The sequence below is a fragment of the Taudactylus pleione genome, unplaced genomic scaffold, assembly GCF_031769625.1.
Source record: "Taudactylus pleione unplaced genomic scaffold, aTauple2 ptg000041l, whole genome shotgun sequence".
Lineage (NCBI taxonomy): Eukaryota > Metazoa > Chordata > Amphibia > Anura > Myobatrachidae > Taudactylus > Taudactylus pleione.
Genome location: NW_028284443.1, coordinates 54,570,967 through 54,591,549, shown reverse-complemented (window position 1 = coordinate 54,591,549; position 20,583 = coordinate 54,570,967). Strand labels below are relative to the sequence as shown.

Below are 20,583 nucleotides of genomic sequence, written 5' to 3'. Positions count from 1 at the left end.
GTATTCAAATATATAAAAATGTATAAAAAAAAAAAGTAGAAACATTCAATCTGTAAAATAAAACTTACCACGTGCTGAAGTAATATGCTGACCTGAAAGCACTGCCTGCATGTTAAACTGTTCAAAGCCAGCTGAGCCAGGCACATAACATATGATGGATGGATTAGATGCAGTCCCTGGGGCAATACAGCGTAACAGTCACTGAAGAAAGCTAATATATAAATCCACTATATTTAGTAACAACTCTGTCCCATGAGTAATAATGTGTCTGTAGTAGGATACACATATAGTGGTATGAATGAGGTAGTAAATGCTTGAAATACCTCACCAGGGTGCAGATATAAACTGCATTCGCTCAAAGAGGACTATGTTTCCAAACGTTGACTCTGTAGTGTATAGACGCCTGAACAGCGGTCCTGGGTGGCCTGAGACAAAGATGAATCTGCTGGTAAGGAAGAAATATGGATGTGGACACATCTGTACGTCTAAATGAATTCACCTTAGACAAAATTCAAGCTGCCACATTGCTGTTTGCAGCAATACAGAAATTAAATATAAAAAGTATAAAAGTGATACAGGTTGAATCTCCCATAGCCAAATATGCCGAAATACTCAACATTCCAAAATACGGAATAATTTTGGCATCACTCGGATAATGAAACCTTTGATTGTTGATGGTTCAATGTACACAAACTTTGTCTAAGGCACAAATTATTAAAAAATAATATATAAAATGACCTACAGGCTGTGTGTATAAGGTATATATGAAACATACACATTTCTGTACACAAAATCATGCTGCTTACTGAGAAATCCTGCAGAATTGTAGTTATGCTCCCCACTTTTTCTTATATAAAACTACAAGAGGGGAAAGTATTTCATCTTGGCCAGCCAACTGTACACTAGCACACACAGCTGACTGGCTGAAGACATGTTCTCTTGCTGTAAGAGATAGATAGATAGATATAGATATATATATAATATTAGTAAAGCTGGCCATACACCAGACCAACTAGATTCCATATTATTGCTGCTGCAGCACCCGCAGAGCATTCAATGGATGCTCCAAACTGGCACCCTGTACAGTATATGCTGCCAATTGGGCTCCCTCAGAATGCCCGATCTGCACTGCACTTACTGGAGCTGCCGGCCACGTTCCCTCTGCTCAATGTGATGATGTCGCACGCTCAGTGGGCGGTGCTGGCACAAGGCGCAATTGTGCCTTGTTACGTCTCTGGCTAAAAGTCACGCTGCACTGCCGTTTCATATGGAAACGTCAGCACAGCGCAACTTATTGGCCGCATTACAGTGCAGCTTACTGCTCGGAGCCACTCTTGTCAGAAGGAGGATACCATCCACCCCCTCCGGATTGTCTCCGGCCTATCCTACACTGGCGGCGAGCATTGCAGCTTCTTCTACCCAGAGCCCGCTAAACAGTGAGTGAGATGGAGTGGGGCACAATGGGCTGCTGCCTACCTTCTGTGACTGGATTAGACTGCATCTCGATCTCCAGTAACCAAAGATTGAAGTGTCTACATTTATCTTCTTACCCTACAACTTGCCCCTCCTTTATTGTCTGTTCTTTCTCCCACTCCACATGCTCATCTCTTCAACTTGTCTCTCACCACTGGCACATTTTTATTCTTTAAACATGCAATCATCTCACCAGTCCTAAAGAAACCATTTCTCAACCCAGCCTCTTTCTCCAGTTACCTCTTCTCTCCTTTGTCTCCAAACCACTTGAGCAACTTGTGCACAATGACCTTTATCACTTTCTCTCCTCACATTCCATTCAATTAGGTTTTCAAATCCCATTCTACTAAGACTGATCTACTTACAACAATAGAAAATAGTGTCCATCAATATGTGTAAATTCTCCTACATAGAGATTCCACTAAGTCCTTTTTCATAGACTTTAATGACTTCTATTCCAGATCAGTGATCTTCCAAACACATATTAATCTCAGGAAGGAAAAAAAAGAGAGAGAGAGACATAGCATAATATTGCCTTCTATCCAAATAAAAAAATTTATTTATACAATGCACTCACATTTCAACAATAAAAATAAGCATATATCACCATATCCCAGGTGTATAACCAGGGCTTACGGTCTTTCCACAATCTCCCTTCCACGATAGTTCTTAGTTGGAGTGGGGATCCACAAATCCTGGAAATTGTTTCTCCACTCCTGGTCAGGTATTTGTCAACACCGATAACGCCCAGAGATCCTCAGATTAACACATTTTGGACTGTGTAGTCCTTCATCAGAAGCATGAGGAAAGTGTCCATACATCCCCCTATAAATACCCCTACTAATTGAAGAGAGAAATCCACAATCTCCCTTCCACGATAGTTCTTAATTGGAGTGGGTATCCACAAATCCCAGAAATTTGTTTAAATAAAGTAAACATTCTTTACTTTAAAATTTGTTTACTTCGGAGCCAGAAGTCGCAGTAGAGCGGGAGTTCTGTCTTCAATTAGTAGGGGTATTTATAGGGGGATGTATGGACACTTTCCTCATGCTTCTGATGAAGGACTACACAGTCCGAAACGTGTTAAACTTGGGACCTCTGGGCGTTATCGGTGTTGACAAATACCTGACCAGGAGTGGAGAAACAATTTCCGGGGTTTGTGGATCCCCACTCCAACTAAGAACTATCATGGATGGGAGCTTCTGGAAAGACAGTGAGCCCTGGTTATACACCTGGGATATGGTGATATATGCTTATTTTTATTGTTGAAATGTGAGTGCATTGTATAAATAAATGTTTTTATTTGGATAGAAGGCAATATTATGCTATGTGTCTCTCTTTTATTTCCTTCCTGAGATTAATATGTGTTTGGAAGATCACTGATCTGGAATAGAAGTCATTAAAGTCTATGAAAAAGGACTTAGTGGAATCGCTATGTAAGAGACACTTGTGAATGCGCCATTGTTGGACACTTTTCTATTTTTAAGCATCTATTTAAGAGTTGGTGAAGGCTCTGTTTGTGTCACACAGGGCGGCTTTACGTATAAAGTTTTTTTGCGCATTATAGATCTCCTAGTTTAAAAATTATCTACTTGCAACAATGTCTAAGGTTCACTTCTCTATATTCCTCCTCTGGGACCTCTCTGATGCTTTTGGCACTGTTGACCACCCTCTTTCTCCTGCACATTATTCTCTTCATTGACCTTATGATTTAAGTCTTACCTGGATCACTTCCTACATATTAAACTGCTCCTGTAGTGCCTGTGTTATATTTTCCCTTCCACAAGGCTCTGATCTTGGCCTTCTGCTTTTGTCACTGCTCACATTGTCTTTTGGGGAATGAAATTGCTAATTAAGCTTTGAGTATTCCCTGTATGATGGGGGCAAAGAGATATACCTCTCCTCCTTTGGCCATTGCCCTTCTCTACAATCTCATCTTACGGTTACTCGGCTGTTTCCACATGGATCTCCTAATGCTCAACATATCCAGTATGGAGCTTATCCTCCTCCCCTCCTCCTACAGTCACCTCCACCTCAGTCTCCAAGCCTTGGTGTCGCACCTGATGCCGCCCTCTGCATTCCTCACAACCCACCTGTCTCCAAGTCCTGTTGCCTCAGAAATATTGCCAGGATATGCCCTTTTTCTTACCAAAGAAACTGATGCTCATATTTATTATTGCTCCTCTCCCATCTATCTCCACTTTAATCTATCTTAACTGCCACAGCAAGTCTGATCTCCCGTCACTGAGCGTCTGCCACACCACTTTAGAAGTCCCTACACTGGCTTTCTGTGTTCTCCAGAATCCAATTAAAATTATTCACATTGACCTACAAATGCATCTACAACACCTCTCCTGTAACAACCTGCCTCTGGTCTGCTCCTGTCCTCTGCGAACCACCTCTGTAACCTACAAGACTACTTTGTTACTGAAACACACTTTTATGGATTTCCCCACCATGCATGATCAGGTTCTCCCACAGTCTCTTTAAATGCTGTCTAAAAACCCACCTGTTTATTGGAGCTTACCCTACACCCACTAATACACCCCCCAACTTCTCAGTCTCTACTCTAGGAGTGGGCAATAAGTGCCCCCCCAGCTGTTATAGAACTACACATTCCAGCATGCCCTGTCACAGTTTTGCTATTTGGCCATGCTAAAACTGTTGCCAGGCCTGCTGGGACTTGTAGTTCTACAACATCTGCAGGGCTGCTAATTGCTCACCCCTGCTACTCTGAGATACACTCGCTCCGCTTATATTATGCCTTCCAATTACAATGTAAACGCTCTCATGAGAGGGCCTTCCCTAGTTTTCATGTTTATATAGTTTTGTCTACCTTCTATGTCGAGGTTTGGGGGGAAAAAAGCTTCTCTTATGCTGGGTGCACACTTGTCCATAGAACGGTTGTCGATCGAGCAAACAATATATCGGTAGCGGCTTGGTGGGTGTGTACACCAGATATGTCTGTGATTGACATCGTTTAGACATATCCGGTCTGCCTGGCAGCACAGCCGATGCGATAGATCATGCAGATATATTGGTGCATCTGCATGTTTGTACGGGCGACCCTTCGACTGCGCCCACACTAGCTGCAGAGACTGCCAACGTGGACATCTCAACTGGGCAAACAAATTTAAATGCCCTCCAGTTGTTATGTCATCCCAGACATATCGAGCATCCAATTGGTAAGTGTGTATAACTTACAAATCGTCCGCACAGATGGCGGTTCGGTCTGACCAATTCACCGTGTAAGTGTGTACCCAGCATTAGATGCATATGTACATATAGGAAGGATTGGCATTGCAATTACTGTTTAGCTAAATTGCTAACTATTATTGCTATCCTGTAAAGACAAGATGGTGGTGGAGAGCGTGGCTTGGCTGCCGACCGGGCTGGAGCTCCTGCCTTACTAAGTACTGGAGACCCTTTTTCACCCCTCCTTACCTTGCCTTCGTGGAGCTTCTGCTCCTGGACATTTACAATAACAAATAGATAGTATTCATAAAGCGCTTGTATAAAAACAATAATATACTCAAAAGTTCTTTTTTAGCTTGTCACTTTCTGGAGGTGTTTCCTCTTCACACAATGCATGTACATGAATAAAAGAGGGAGATAGAGAGACACATGTGTAGACTTGTTTCCAAAAATTCACAGATCTTCTATAAAAAGTAACTGATTTTCCAGGGTGGGATGACGTACCACACTCACATAATTATGTAACACGCACCCAACTCACTTATAGAAATGCAGTCAGAAGCACATCAAGGTATCTTTTTGTCCAAGAATCTTCAATGTATAATGTATGGGTACGTGTTACATCTTTTGGACAAAGATACCTTTATATACTTTATCCCACTTTTGAAGTGAGTAGGGTACGTTTATAACTCCGTCTATAGTTATATGCTGAAGCTCTAAAATAGAGCTGAGACAGTTGTTTGACGAGAACAAAAGATACCTTTATGAGATTTATACCCCCATAATTATATGTGAGTGTGGTACGTCATCCCACCCTGGAAAATCAGTTACTTTTTATAGAAGATCTGTGAATTTTTGGAAACAAGTCTACACATATGTGTCTCTCTATCTCCCTCTTTTTTTTCATGTACATGCATTGTGTGAAGAGGAAACACCTCCAGAAAGTGACAAGCTAAAAAAGAACTTTTGAGTATATTATTGTTTTTATACAAGCGCTTTATGAATACTATCTATTTGTTATTGTAAATGTGTGTTTTTCTTGTATATTTGGGCAAGATAAGATAGAAATTCTGAAGCTGCAAGTATTCGTTTTTGCGCCCCATTTGTTCCAAAAAATTCTTCTATCTCTGCTCCTGGACATCTCCGCTGTAGCCGCATTGTCTCCCGGTTCCCGCTGGTGATCATCGGCACTGGTGCCTGCGTGCCGCGCTAAAGCCGCTGCTTCGATTTCTTCCTACCACCGGAGCGGCCCGGGGCTGTCATACCTGCCCGCTGGTGACCTCCTCCTCCTCTGGGTCCCGCTCTCTGCTGCCTGATACAATCACCAAGGATAGCGGTGCGCGTGGGTGCCTCCCGGCACTGTATGTACTCCTGGTGGGGACTGGCTGGCTCCTGCTGCTAGTGGTTGTGCTCTGCCTGCCTAGGGCTGTCTCATCCGGAAGAGGGGTGATCCAGCTCACCAGGCACTGACTCCTGTTGAACTCTGCTACTGCCCTTCTGGCTCCTGGGCTATGGCTGACAGTCACCACTACCTGTCAGCTTACTATACTGGTGACACTGCTGGACAGGTCACTAAGTTTGGACTTCTCTCTTGTGTGACTGCAGACCTCATATTGAACCACGTGGAATCCTAACTTTTCTGGACTTGGTTACACTATTATAAAGCTATGCTATTTTATATAATGTGAATTGCAAGCCATCTAGTGGTCATAGCTTATATTGCAAGACCAAAGTGATTTGGAGATCCTCAGTTGTGATTTTGGCCTTTTGACCCTTTATTTTGAAGAATGGATAAATATGTGGCTTCAGCGTCCACTCCTAAAACTCAGCGGGGTAAAAGTGTAGTCAAACGTGCGGACGCTAGCTTGCAGCGTGCTGAAGACATTTCTGCGACTCCTGATTCTAATGCCGCCCTTTCAGCTCCGGACTCTCTGGTACCCCCTGTTCCTTTATCGTATGCAGAGGTGGTCAGAGCCATTCAGGAAACTGTTGGACCAGTATTACAAACACAAGCTGACAAATTTATGGGTGCAGTAGCGGACAGAAAATCACAATTGTCCTCTGTCTCATCAAATCTCTGAAAATGAAAATCGTATCAGGGCTAATTTTCATGACATTGCGGAGTTAAAACGGCAAGTGTCATTACATACTACCACACAGCATCAGTTACTCTCCAAGGTCGATGACCTTGAAAATAGGTCGAGACGTAACAACCTACGGCTAATAGGCCAGAGCGAATCTGTCGGGGGCCTTGATATTGCTGAATTTCTACTATCTGACCTTCCTGAGCTCCTTGGCATTTCAGAAGAATTACAGCTCATGGAGTTTGAACGAGCACACCGTTTGGGCCCTTCCGTTACTCTCATAACACCAGGCCATGTGCAATCATTTTCAAGTGTTTAAACTTTTCTCCATAAGGAACTCATCTGGTCTACAGCCAAAAAGAAAGGCCTCTTTCCTGGGATGGCAAGCATGTCTCTATTTTCCTGGACTACTCCGCAGAGGTCTCTAGAGCTCGCAGAGAGATGTCTCCGGTTTGCTCTAAACTTATTCAAGATGGTAAACTATTTGCTCTTCTATATCCGGCTCGGCTGCGAATATTTACTTCACAAGGTCCTAGAGACTTCACCAATGTAGCTGACGCACAGGCTTATCTTCAGGAAGAGGATGACGCCGCACCATCCTCCGATATGGATCGAAATACTTGAGTATCTTGTTTCAAAATGTATATGCCTTTTATTGCCCAATATTTTAAATCGTTAGTCTGGATGATATTTGTATAGTTTACAGTTGAAAGTCTTTAGCTAATTCTACATAGAATACCTTCACAGATACGTATGTCCAAATATAGGTATATGCCTACATATATATTTCCACTTATCAGCATTGTTTTTACATTACTTGAATCTATCATATTGGTTTCGAACGTATTATTGATTCTATGCTATATCTTTTGAAGTGTATTCTCTCCACTCTAATTTTGCTGTTCCAATTTATTATTGGTCTATTGGTTGTCAATATTTGTTACTTTCTATAACTATGTCCACTAGATGTTGACGATGATTTTCTTTTTCAGTCAAGTTTTCTATTTCTGTGTATTTTATTTTCTTTCTTTCTTTGTACAATTTTTTTTGTATTTCCCTTTTTTTTTTTTTTTGTCTGTGTTGAGGGCCCTGGTGCAGTGTATGTTTGGTCTACTTTTCCTCGTCATTGAATGTGTAATCTGTATCATTTTTCAGATATATATCCTGTCCAATTTGAATTATGTCGGAAATTAAGTTGTGTTCCTGGAATGTGGGGGGGGATTAATTCTCTTATGAAAAGGAAGAAAATACTTTTGTATCTTAAAAAGATGCAAATAGATATAGCATTATTGCAAGAGACTCATCTGACAGATAGCGAGGTTGTCAAATTGTCTTCACTGGGTTTTTCATTGGTGGAGCATGCCTCTTACAACTCCAATGCCAGAGGGGTGGCGATACTGTTCAGGAAAGATTGATCTCCCCAGGTTCAATATAATATAGTTGACCCTGAAGGCCAATATGATGTTAGCACTGTATCTGTTTTGTCTGAGACACTGGTGCTTTGTAATATCTATGCTCCCACAGTTTATTCTAAAGTCGTCTTCCGGGGATTGTTGGCAAAGTTGTACCCACTCACTGATTCTCGGTTATTGGTAGGTGGGGATTTTAATTTAACGGTACTACCTACTATGGACAAATCTCATAACCCTAAACGAATCCCCACTCCTCCGAAATTAGGTTTACAATTTTTAATTTCTCAGTAGTGGATAGTTGGAGGATGCATCATCCTATTGATAGGGACTTCACGTGCCTTTCAGCAGCTCATGGTACCTTGTCCCGTATCGACTATATTCTGCCGACCAAATTTTAATTTTCTAAAGTATTAGATACAGGGATTGCCCCTATATGTCTATCTGATTATGCACTTGTATGGTGCACTATTGCAACATCAGTAGATGTGGGAACATATTTCTGACCCTTTATTGTTTTGGCAGACGGCAAAGTCTGTTTTGTGTTGAGAAATTATTTCTAACGTTTCCAAATTTAGAAAAGATGTTTCAGATTTATATCTGCAATCCCAGGAGAGATTAACTACAGCCTATGTAAACTTTAAATTCTCCCCATCGCCTGGTAATAGAACCGCTTATATGCAGGAAGAGACTCAGTTTGAAGACTACTCGACATACCTTCTCTGCTAATTTTCAATCTTATAAGCATGGGAACAAATCTGGTCGACTTTTATCTAATTTAGTGAGAAATACACGTTCTTCCACTGTAGTCTCTGCTTTGAAAAAGCCGGATGGTACCCTAATTTATAAAGGGAAAGCTATAAATGAAACTTTTAGAGACTTCTATTCTTCTCTTTACTCACAAGGTCCTATAGACTAATTCCAAAAAGCTGCTTTTTGGACAGATATTTCCATTCCTCGTATTTCTGGAGAACAAGTCCTTGCTCGCCCCTATTACTAAGGAAGAAATTCTTAAAACTATTGTGGGATTGAAGCCTCTTAAGGCCCAGCGGCTGGATGGTCTTGCCGGGGAATTCTACAAGTTATTAGCTAATAGAGCAAGTGACACACTCTGTTCGGTCTTTAATTTCATTTTGAAAGAACACAGATTACCCTTATATGTTAATTCTGCAGTTATCAGAGTACTGCCCAAACCCAATTGAGATCCGGAGGATCCGGGATCATATAGCCCAATATCACTGCTGGATGTTGACTACAAATTGTTAACTAAAATCTTGTCAGATCGTTTGAAATATATTTTGCCTACTATTGTTTCCAGTGACCAGACTGGATTTATCATGGGTCGGCATTCGGTAGTTAATATTCGGAAAGTGCTAGCAGCCGTTCAAGCTCTTGGTTTCCCAGATGGTCCTCTGTCTCATGCTATACTTTCTATGGATGCCGAAAAGGCTTTTGTCCTAGTCACTTGGGACCATATGTTTGAAACGTTGAAGAGATTTGGATTTCCTGATGAGTTTGTCTCAATATTACAAGCTTTGTATCGTGACCCACTCACGCAGGTTTCCACTAATGGCTACTTGTCTACCCCTTTTGAGGTTCAGAAAGTCACCCGACAGGGATGTCCTCTCTCACCCCTGTTGTGTGCACTAGCCCTGGAGCCTCTTGCGATAGCTCTTCGCCAACATGAGAGATTTAGAGGGATTTCTATTGGGGAAAGTAATGTTGAAGATATATCTCTTTGCGGATGACATGCTCTTGTTTGTGTCAGATCTCAGAAAAAAGAGATTTGCCCCCCAGCACACTGCAGCGAAAACAATACTTAAATCCTACATGATAATAGAGATTCAGAGGCATTAGTTACATACAATTGCAAATATATGAATAAGCGCCAGGCCAATCGTCAAGGCTCCTCTATACTGGCGTCCCTAACATTAAGGGGTTCACGTCCGAGAAGCAAGGCACCCCCAAAAAATTCCAGCCAAGGGCCATCCCCAGGGCATCACACGAAAAAGGTGATAGTTAAGTGTAAAGAAAAGATGTGTAAGGAAAAATCAATAAGTGTTAACGAAATGAGAGAGAATTAAAATGACATAAATAATATACAAACAAATAGAGAAGTGATAAAAGTATTCTATGTGAATTAAGTGGTGATGCCATGAGAAAGGTCCAGTCAGAACCAGCCCCCCCCCCCCCCCCCGGAGGCCCCACGTCCAAACGCTCACCCCAAAATAATTATTGCTACATAATGGTAGCACCCACTCTGGTCATATAATTACAATTAGTGTACTGCATGATAACAGTACATATATAAGCTGAGAGCTAACTTACCTTGGAGGTACCCCAAAAAACCTCCACATGGCACTATAAGGATCAGCACATCCTCCTAATGCTGACTCCCTTCATGCCTCTCCAAACTGCAAAAAAATATGGTAGTTGCTCAAATCAGCTTAATTGCATAACACAGGTGCTCCTGGTCCTCCTCGTCCAAAGTATAGCACACTTACAGCTACACACTGACCTTAATACTTTGGACGAGGAGGACCAGAGAAATTGTTTGCAGCTTTGGGGGTAGAGGCCGGGATAGAGACGCGGCTGGAGCTCCACGTATTTGCCGCACACACCCTTTACATTGGGTCTCTCCTAGCGTGCCTCCCCTTTTTCTGCCAACCCGTCTTCACTCGTGTCAGCTACCATATATTTTGGAGAGATCTACAATCACATCTACCTGATGGTATGAAGCTCCACGGAGCTTAACACTACTAACTTTGTTGTTCATTATTACACATTGGATATAATTTTCTTCATCACTCTCCAAGTGTGGACACACTGATTATCTCCATTCCCATTCTATTGGGATTACATATGACTGTGCTAATAGATCCACCTCTTTAAGTGATTTATACATCGTATATTCACATTATTGACAGTTAGATTTTTCTATTATTTAGTATTTTTATTATTTTTTATTAGAATTAATGTACTTTTGTATTTTATACAAGATTTTGCTTACAATATGACCGGTCATTTAATAATATTTATTTAAGATGATTATTGACTTTGATATGTATTTTTATTAAATGTGCTTAGAAACTTATATGTAGTGCATGATTCATTCCATACCGGTCTCATTCTGGTTACATTTAGCACAAAGATATATTTAGTTATTAAGTATCTTGGAATCTATATATACTGGAATCTATAAGTTATATACTGTTAATTTCACCCCAGTGATAGCTGACATAACTAAACTACTGGACATTTGGCGACACTTCCATTATCTCTCCTGGGCAGAGTTGCATTGCTGAAATCTGTCATATTCCCTAAACTGGCCTATCCTATACAAATGTTGCCAATACGATTAACCCGTTTGATATTACTCAACTTACTCGCCTGTTTTTTACGTTTTTATGGAGGGGTGGGAAACCACGTATATCTAGAGCTAAGATGTATTTGGGGAAATCTGATGGTGGACTAGCTGTTCCGCATATCTCTGCATTCACCAATGCAGTATTTTTTTCAATATATATACTCGATTGGTTGACGGGTTGTGAGGTACATACCCATAGATCCCTGGAGGAAGAAATGGTTTTTCCCTACTCTTTACCTGCTCTACATCATACCCCCAGATCACATCTCCCACCATTAGTGCAAAATAATATACTATTTTTCAACACTTACCTAGTTTGGCTACAAATAAACCGGAAGCTTCACAGGCGCCACAATGTGTCTCAATATAATACGTTCTGGGGTAATCCTATGTTTCTTCCTGGCCTAGAATGCGCTGAATACCTGGTCTGAAGGGTGAGGGGTATCGCTGCCATTCGCGATGTGTTTGATCCAGGGGGCCAAATGTGTTTGATCCAGGGGGCCAAATGTATTCTTTTCAGGATTTGAAGTCTAAATTTCTTCTTACTAATAGAGATTTTTTATGTTTTTTTTATGTTTTTTATATGCTTCCTGCGACAGCTGAGGTTTTATGGGAGAGTTGCATCCAAAATTAGTCCTCAAATACCACAGGTAGATTCCCCTAATGTTCTATCAAAGCAGTGATTTTCAACTTGAGGCACGCTACACAAGATTTTAAAAATGTCAAAGCACACCATCCGGCTATACGGCCTGCGTGACCAATGAAAAAACATACACATTGGTTCCCACACAAAAAAATACACACACATTGGCCTCCACAGAAATAAAATGCACACTTTGGCCTCCACAGGAATAAAACACACTACATTGGCCTCCGCAGGAATAAAACACAATACATTAGCCTCCACAGGAATAAAACACACTACATTGGCCTCCACAGGAATAAAACACACTACATTGGCCTCCGCAGGAATAAAACACAATACATTAGCCTCCACAGGAATAAAACACACTACATTGGCCTCCGCAGGAATAAAACACAATACATTAGCCTCCACAGGAATAAAACACACTACATTGGCCTCCACAGGAATAAAACACAATACATTGGCCTCCACAGGAATAAAACGCAATACAGTACAAGTGCGCTGAACTGACCGCCGCGGCACACTTGAGAACCACTCGCGGCACACTAGTGTGCCACGGACAGTGGTTGAAAAATGCTGTATTAAAGAAGACTTTGAGAATTCTCCATTCAGCTATTTGGCAGGAAGTGCATATTAGGACCATTCATAGGGCATATATGTCCCAGAGTCAGAGGAAACATGTTGAGGAGGAGTCAGGCTGCTGCCTGAAATGTAAATTCTCATAAGCTACTTTTTTCCATAATATGTGGGGAGATTTTGGGGTAAGATTATGGTATTTCTAAATGAGATATGCGCCTTACATCTTATGAAGGACCCATTGGCTATGTTATGCGCTAATTTTATGAATTGGGACCTGCAGGGTTGTAAGATGGAATTGTTGCCCTTTCTTACGGTGGTGGTAACTGTGGCAAAGAAAGCTATCCTCCGCAATTGGACAGTTTCCACAGCACCATCTCTTCAAGCAGTTAAAACTATTTTACTACAAATACTTTATTTTGATAGACTGGCAACTATATCTGATGTTGAGAAGGGGGTGGTTTGCTTTTATGCTAAATGGGGTATATATATCGACTTCCTGGATTCTGATGCTAGAACACATATAATGCGATTATTCGTAATTTGGATGATATTATATATTTATGTTTTCAGATTCCATATTTACGAGTTAGGGAATATGCTTCCTTTTCTCTTGAGAAACAATGACCTCTCCAATGTAGGAGTATTCAATTAATGGAAAGGTCAAGCTGCACCAGGGTTCGGGAGGGGGGTTGTAAGTGTTTTTTATTTTATACATATATATTTTGTTTTTGTTTTCTGTTGTTATGGTTCTAATTTAATTATATATTTTATCTCTGTGCTTATGTTTAATAATTATTTTTGATTAGTTATATCTTACGAAGATGTTTTTGTATGATGTTGCTCTTGAATTGTATTTGTACAGTTTGCAGTTCTGTATATGTGTATGCGTATTCATGCCATATATCCTTATGTTTGTATAGATATACTTGTACATGTGTGTTTGCATTTGTGAGTATATAAAATAAAAATAAAAATTGTTTTGATGATTATATCTTAAACTTGCTTATCGACATTTGTAAAAGGTGACCTTTTGGATTAGACAGGAGCTAGACCTGATAATTATTCTGGTCATGTCTAACATGGTTTGCATGGGTAAGAGCTCATTTGTACTATAGAGCAGTTTGGGTGTTTTTTTTATTTTTAAATGCCAAGTTGAAATAATATGCAGCTGATCTAGCAAACTTCTGGAACAAGAAGCCATGCTTTACAATCAGAGCTTATGTGTTTTGTATGCTAAGGTGTTTTTAATCTACTTTAAATCATTTAGATTTTGAAAAAATCCAACCTTTGTAGACCCTAATTATTTAATATTTGCCTATTGTGCATTTGTTGTTATACCAGTCTGCTGGTTAGATGTGTGAAGCAATATATATATGTTCTTTTTTTCTGATATAATGTGGATATGAGAATGCCTGATGCTTAGATTTAGATCATATTAACGCATCAGGACTACATGAGTAGGTGACAAGGCAGGATCTACACTGGCTGACAGAGATTTCCTGGCTTCTTATCAGAATCTGCGGCTGCTGGCTTGTGTAACTTCAGAGGTCACTTAGCTGGCCGGTGGTCTCGCAGATGATTATTATACTCATTTATGTATATGGCGCCACAAGTGTTCTGCAGCGCTTTACAAAGTACATAAACAAATAAGTAACTAGCGACTCACAATACAATACAATACAAAGCAGGACATGGATAATAAACATTGTTATATTAGCGACCTTTACACCCACATAAGCAGCCAAGTGTTAGTTGCCCTAGTGGGGAGTAAGCGATAAATTAAATTACAGTAGGGAGAAGCAAAAGAGGGTAAAGGGCCCTGCTCGAAAGTGCTTACATTCTTTAAGGGAGGGGCAGACAAACAGGAGTGACACAGATGGGGTAGGCGGGGAGAAAGGAAGATGTAGCAGCAAGTTAGGATTAGAGCTGGAAGGCTTTAATGAAGTAGTGAGTCTTAAGAGCTTGTTTGCAGCTGCGATAGCTACTCTGCCGCTGCTGAATCAGGCCCTAAGCTCACATAGCTGCCACAATGAAGGCTGTCCTCTGTGTATGGGTTCAAAGTCTGGTAAGGCTCCGGGAAGGGTTTACTTACCCTCCCCCCTTCTTGTAGCCTAACCCTCCCAGTTAGTGCCTAAACCTAACCCCCCCCTCTTCCCCCCCCCCCAGTGGTCCTTAACCTTCCCCCCCCCCTAGGGGTGCCTAACCCTAACCTCCCCCCCTCAAGAAACCGAACGCTAACCCCTCTATGCTTTCTAAAACTAACCCTCCCCAAACAACCCCACCTCACGGCTAACACTGAGGGCGCCCCGGACTTACCTCGTTCTGGCTGGCGTCCTTCTGGATTCTGGCGTTGGGATTAAGATAGGCATCTGTATTTCGATGCCTATCTTAAATCCCGTTTCGAACTTTCAGTGTCGGAATTGACTACATCCCATATAAAACATTGGATTTTGGGCCTCATTCTGAGTTGGGAAAGAGCAAGTAACTGCACCTGGACAAACCATGTTGCAATGCAAGGGCATACTCGCTGACTTTTTATATCTCTGGGCTTCTCAGCTGGATCCTTCGGGGAGCGGGGCTGGGCTCCTATGTCATTAGGCCCCACCACGGTAAACTGCAGGGCCGCGAGAAGGGGGTTAGTGTTGTGTTTTTGCATCAATTAGCTCCGCCCCTACATACGGAGCAGTGATTCCCAGCAATTAACTCCCCATCCTGCCGACTTCACTAGGAAGTAGGTGAGATGCAGTAGATCCAGATATTCTTCCCGGGGTGTGGGAGGATACCCGAAAGTTCGGGAGCCTTCCCACAACTTCCGAGAGAGTAGGGAAGTATGTGCAATGGGTGCAAATACATTTATTATTTTTGCAGAGTAAATACAGGTTGCTGTTGCATGTAGCCCACAAATACAGGACAGCTTTATTTTTACACTGCACTTTAAATGTCAGTTTGGAAACATCTCTCTCACATCTAAATCTCTCTGCACATTTCATATCTGCACCACCAGCAGTGCAACATTTTTTTTTAAGATGCAGTTACTTGCTGTTTCTTCCTTATTTCCAACTTAGAATCTCGCCCATTATTTTGGATCTTGTCAGACCTGAAGAGATTTAGGATATCCTTTGTTTAGGAAACTAGGGGGAGTATTGGTCTATCAGCTATATTACTGGAGAATATACAGATTAGATGTCATAGCATGCTATATCAGTTTGTATAGCCTTGTATTTTCATTTGTGGCCGATATATATCTTTAATTTAAGCTTTCTCTTAACTGAAATATGTTAAAAGGACATGCTATATAAACATAGTGTTTGTACATTGAATTGCTGTCAGTGTCTTTGACGAGACCTACACTGATCAGCCATAACATTAAAACCACCTGCCTAAAATTGTGTAGGTTCTCCTTGTGTCGCTCTGACCCATTGAAGCATGGGCTCCTCAAGACCTTTGGAGGGGTCTTGTTGTATCTGGCCCCGAGACATTTGCAACAGATCCTTTAAGTCCTGTAAGTTGCAAGGTGGGGCCTCCATGGCTCGGATTTGTTTTTGGATGCACATCCCACAGGTGCTCGATCAGATTGATATTTGTGGAATTTGGAAGCCAAGTCCACACTTTGAACTCTTTGTTGTGTTACTCAAACCATTACAGAACAATATTTGCAGTGTGCCAGGGTGCATTATCTTGGTGAAAGATTACTTTGCCATCAGGGAATACCATTACCCTGAAAGGGTGTACTTGGTCTGCAACAACAGTTAGGTAGGTGCTACAGGGAATACCATTGCCCTTGGTGTGCAACAACAGTTATATAGGTGGTACATGTCAAAGTAACATCCCCATGAATGCCAAGACCCAAGGTTTCCCAGCAGAACATTGCCCAGGGCATCACACTGGCATGCCTTCTTCCCCCAGTGCATCCTGGTGGGATCTCTTTCCCAGGTAAATGACTTGCATGCACTCAGCCGTCCATTATGTCAAAGAAAACCTTTTTAGATACATCAACCAGGCCACCTTCTTCAAGTGATCCATGGGCCAGTTTTGATGCTCACATGTCCATTGTAGGCACTTTTTGTTGTGGACAGTGGTCAGCATGGGCACTTTGACCAGTCTGCAGCCATGCAGCAAGCCGTGCTGCTGTGATGACCTGCCATTTTGGAGATGCTCAGACCCAGCCATCTAGCCATTACAATTTCACCCTTGTAGAGTCACTCAGATCCTTACACTTTTTGCCCAGTTTTCCTGCTGCCTAATATAACCCGCCCCCGACAGATGACATTGTGTCAAGATTATCAAGGATATTCACTTCACCTGTCAGTGGTTTTAATGTTATTGCTGATCGCTGTACCTTAACGGCCATGCAGTCCGCTCGGCTAACTACCCCATGCTCATAAGCCTGTTAATTGCAATACCAGCTGGTGTGCGCAACTACTGAACCTAGTTGAGGGAAGGGGAGCTATAAAGTTTAGGTGGTGGCACCGTTTTATTTGTTTGATTACCAGTGGAAGAGTAGAAAGGCACATGCCATAGATTTATAGTCTAATTTATTTTCCCTAAATATTCTAAAAATAATTTAATAGGGAACATTAATGTTTTATTGAACTTAATAAAATTACATTTATTTTCTTCACAGATATGAAAAGGTGCCAGTAATCTTGGTTGGCAACAAAGTTGACCTAGAAAGTGAACGCGAGGTATCGTCCAGCGAGGGGCGTGCTCTGGCAGAAGACTGGGGGTGCCCTTTCATGGAGACATCAGCTAAGAGTAAAACCATGGTGGATGAGCTGTTTGCAGAAATTGTAAGGCAAATGAACTATGCCGCCCAGCCTGATAAAGATGACCCTTGCTGTTCTGCGTGCAATATACAATAGCGGTTTTATGTAACGTAGGTAGACATGATTATTTTAGCAGCAAGGGTTAAGAAAAAAAAATCTTGATTTTCCTTTTTTTTTTTTTTCATGTGGTTTACCCAAAGAAACGCATTGAGGGAGAACTGTGCAGAGAATCTGAAATCTGAATATCATTTCAGTATCCCCGGTTATTTTCATTTGTTGAATCACAGTTGGTAAATTTAATCTAAGTTGTAAATTTGGCAGATAGGACTGTCACAGCAGTAATTTTCTGCCACATTAATATATTCAAGACAATGAATAGACAGGTGTGATTTTTGCAAAAAGTACACAACGGAGAAAGCTGACACAGTGGAGGTAAGACAAGCGGGTGTAGCCTGCTTCCTGAGCTGGACATGAGTGTACACAAAGCTGACACAGTGGAGGTAAGACAAGCGGGTGTAGCCTGCTTCCTGAGCTGGACATGAGTGTACACAAAGCTGACACAGTGGAGGTAAGACAAGCGGGTGTAGCCTGCTTCCTGAGCTGGACATGAGTGTACACAAAGCTGACACAGTGGAGGTAAGACAAGCGGGTGTAGCCTGCTTCCTGAGCTGGACATGAGTGTACACAAAGCTGACACAGTGGAGGTAAGACAAGCGGGTGTAGCCTGCTTCCTGAGCTGGACATGAGTGTACACAAAGCTGACACAGTGGAGGTAAGACAAGCGGGTGTAGCCTGCTTCCTGAGCTGGACATGAGTGTACACAAAGCTGAGCCACTTCCTGTCTGCGTTTTACTGCAAAATGATAAATATTCAGAAATACCCCATCCGACAAGAAATACGCAAAGGATAATTAAGTAACTGGATATACAAGATGAAGACCTAGGAATGTTAATGCACGCATGGATAGTATTGCTTGGGAAAATGAAGCCATGTTGTAACCAGACGAGGGAGCAATCTTTTATTTTCTGTATGCTTCCAATGATCATGGACCCCAGTACTCCTGAAGCTATTATAACATCTACTTTTGGTGGCTTGTTTTTATTTAGAAAAACAATTTGACTGAAAAGTTGAATATGGGGATTTTGTTTTATTAGATGCTGACAGGCTATTGTGAAGTGAATGTTGCTGTGACACGGTGCTGACCTATCATTTAGACTGACTTGAGTATTTATTATTTGCATGGGCAATTGCGCACAAAAGCAAATGATCTGCTTAATCTTGTCTGAAACAAAATTTCAATGGATTTACCACTTGGGAGCAGAATATCGATATGACTGTCATGAAATAACACCCATACATTGCTACAATCTAACATCTTCTAATATTGGGTAGAATAGATTTCATTTTTGGGGGAGGGAATGAGAAGCAGTGTGAATGTACAGTATACGTGTATGTTGGTTTACAATTATTGTATTTGAGCTGAGATTCCTTGTGTTTGCTCCACAGCGTAAAATGTGTACACAACATTACCCCCAACAAGTGCTTCTTTTTTTTGTGGCTCAGAATAGAAATGTGTTGTGCCTATTACACAGAAAATGCATTGGGTTATATTCTGCCCTGCTTGGGTAAGGACAGCGGGGTCTAACAAATGTAGAACATTTTGAAATTTTGCTTTTATCATTTTATGTACACGATTTGTTTACCTCCTATATCGCTTATTGCTGTTCTTCCTCAACAGCACCAAAATAACAACTTTATTGCATCATTTACCAATTTATTTTTGTTCAGTGAAGTAAATATGAACAGAATGTACTGTTATCTAGCTACATCTCTTGTATTTTGTTCCAAGACATTACAGTCAAATATTGTATTTTGCACATGTGATTGACACCTCCATAAATATTTCAGTCATGTTCTAGCACTGGTAAGTTTGTGCTCTCTTCCCCTTGCAGTGTTTTGCAAGTCTTGAAGGAAAACAAGAGCTTACTAATAATACATTAATGTTTTATTTTATTTTTTTTAAAGGATATCTCATTTTTTTAAATTTTTTTTTTTTATTCTGTGAATGGGGGAAAAAAAACAGTTTTCAAGATGGACATACAATTTTAAATATCTTGCATTTGCCTATAATGATTCTTTATTTGGGAACTGTCTCTGCATGTAATTACATGGCAATGATGTAGATGTCCAGAATATCATTAGAGGAACAGGTGTTCTGGTTTTTGCAGCACACATTTTTCAACAGCCGGCAACAAATAAACTATATTTAACTTAAATTTTGTTTGTTTCCATCTAAATATTTATTTATTTATTTAAAGTTTTACTTGCTATATTGTAATAGAAGTAAAAAGCATGAAACATTGTGATGGTACTTCTTAAACATTTCATACTGCTCAATCCAATTAGCCTGTGACGGGGGTGAGTTTCCGTCGCAATAAATTAGAAACCCTGGCAACTGGACGGCAACTCTCCCCACTTGCAGCCCGCTTTCACCCCGGACTCGCGCATATTTGTGTGCAGCCCTATAGGGCTTCAAACCATAAGTGCGGCATACAACCACACTCACTCGTGCCACGAGGGGACTCGCAGCTAATTGCATTGAGCCCTAAGGGGCTAATACAGATTTGCACTCCCATGGATTGGTGTATCTTGCTAGTTTTAGTACTGCACATGCTCCGTGGCCACACCAAACTATGGGAGATTCAGCATCGTGTGCATCTCCACTTGTGGCTGAATGGGTGTAACTGGGTAGCAACGGAGCATTTGCACATAGGCTAATTGTTCTGCGGGCATGCGTGGAGGTGGGGGTGGAATTGTGTGCTATTTTGAGTTGAGTGTAACGAGAGACCATCTGATTTTGGACAGATATCTTGCACCAGGTACAGGGTTGGTGCTAATGCGCGATGATAGTGATGAATCATACTTTTACATGCAGATGGGTAGAGGTGGTGCGACCACATAGATGTGTGCAATGATACATACAGGCAATGTTTCATATTTATTTCTGTGCAGCTCCAAATCAGCCCGGAAATGTCTTAGAACGTCTGCTCCTCATCCTATTTTT

At 41.3% G+C, this 20,583-nt stretch overlaps 1 protein-coding gene across 1 annotated transcript in view; it reads left to right on the top strand.

The window, feature by feature from the left end:
* RAP2A (RAP2A, member of RAS oncogene family) overlaps nucleotides 1-19,795 on the top strand; it is a 38,291-nt gene extending 18,496 nt beyond the window's left edge. The window contains exon 2 of the mRNA XM_088458835.1: nucleotides 17,378-19,795. Within this exon, the coding sequence (XP_088314961.1) occupies nucleotides 17,378-17,615 (238 nt within the window). The 3' untranslated portion in view covers nucleotides 17,616-19,795. The remainder of the gene's footprint in view (nucleotides 1-17,377) is intronic.
* The last annotated feature ends 788 nt before the right edge of the window (nucleotides 19,796-20,583 follow it).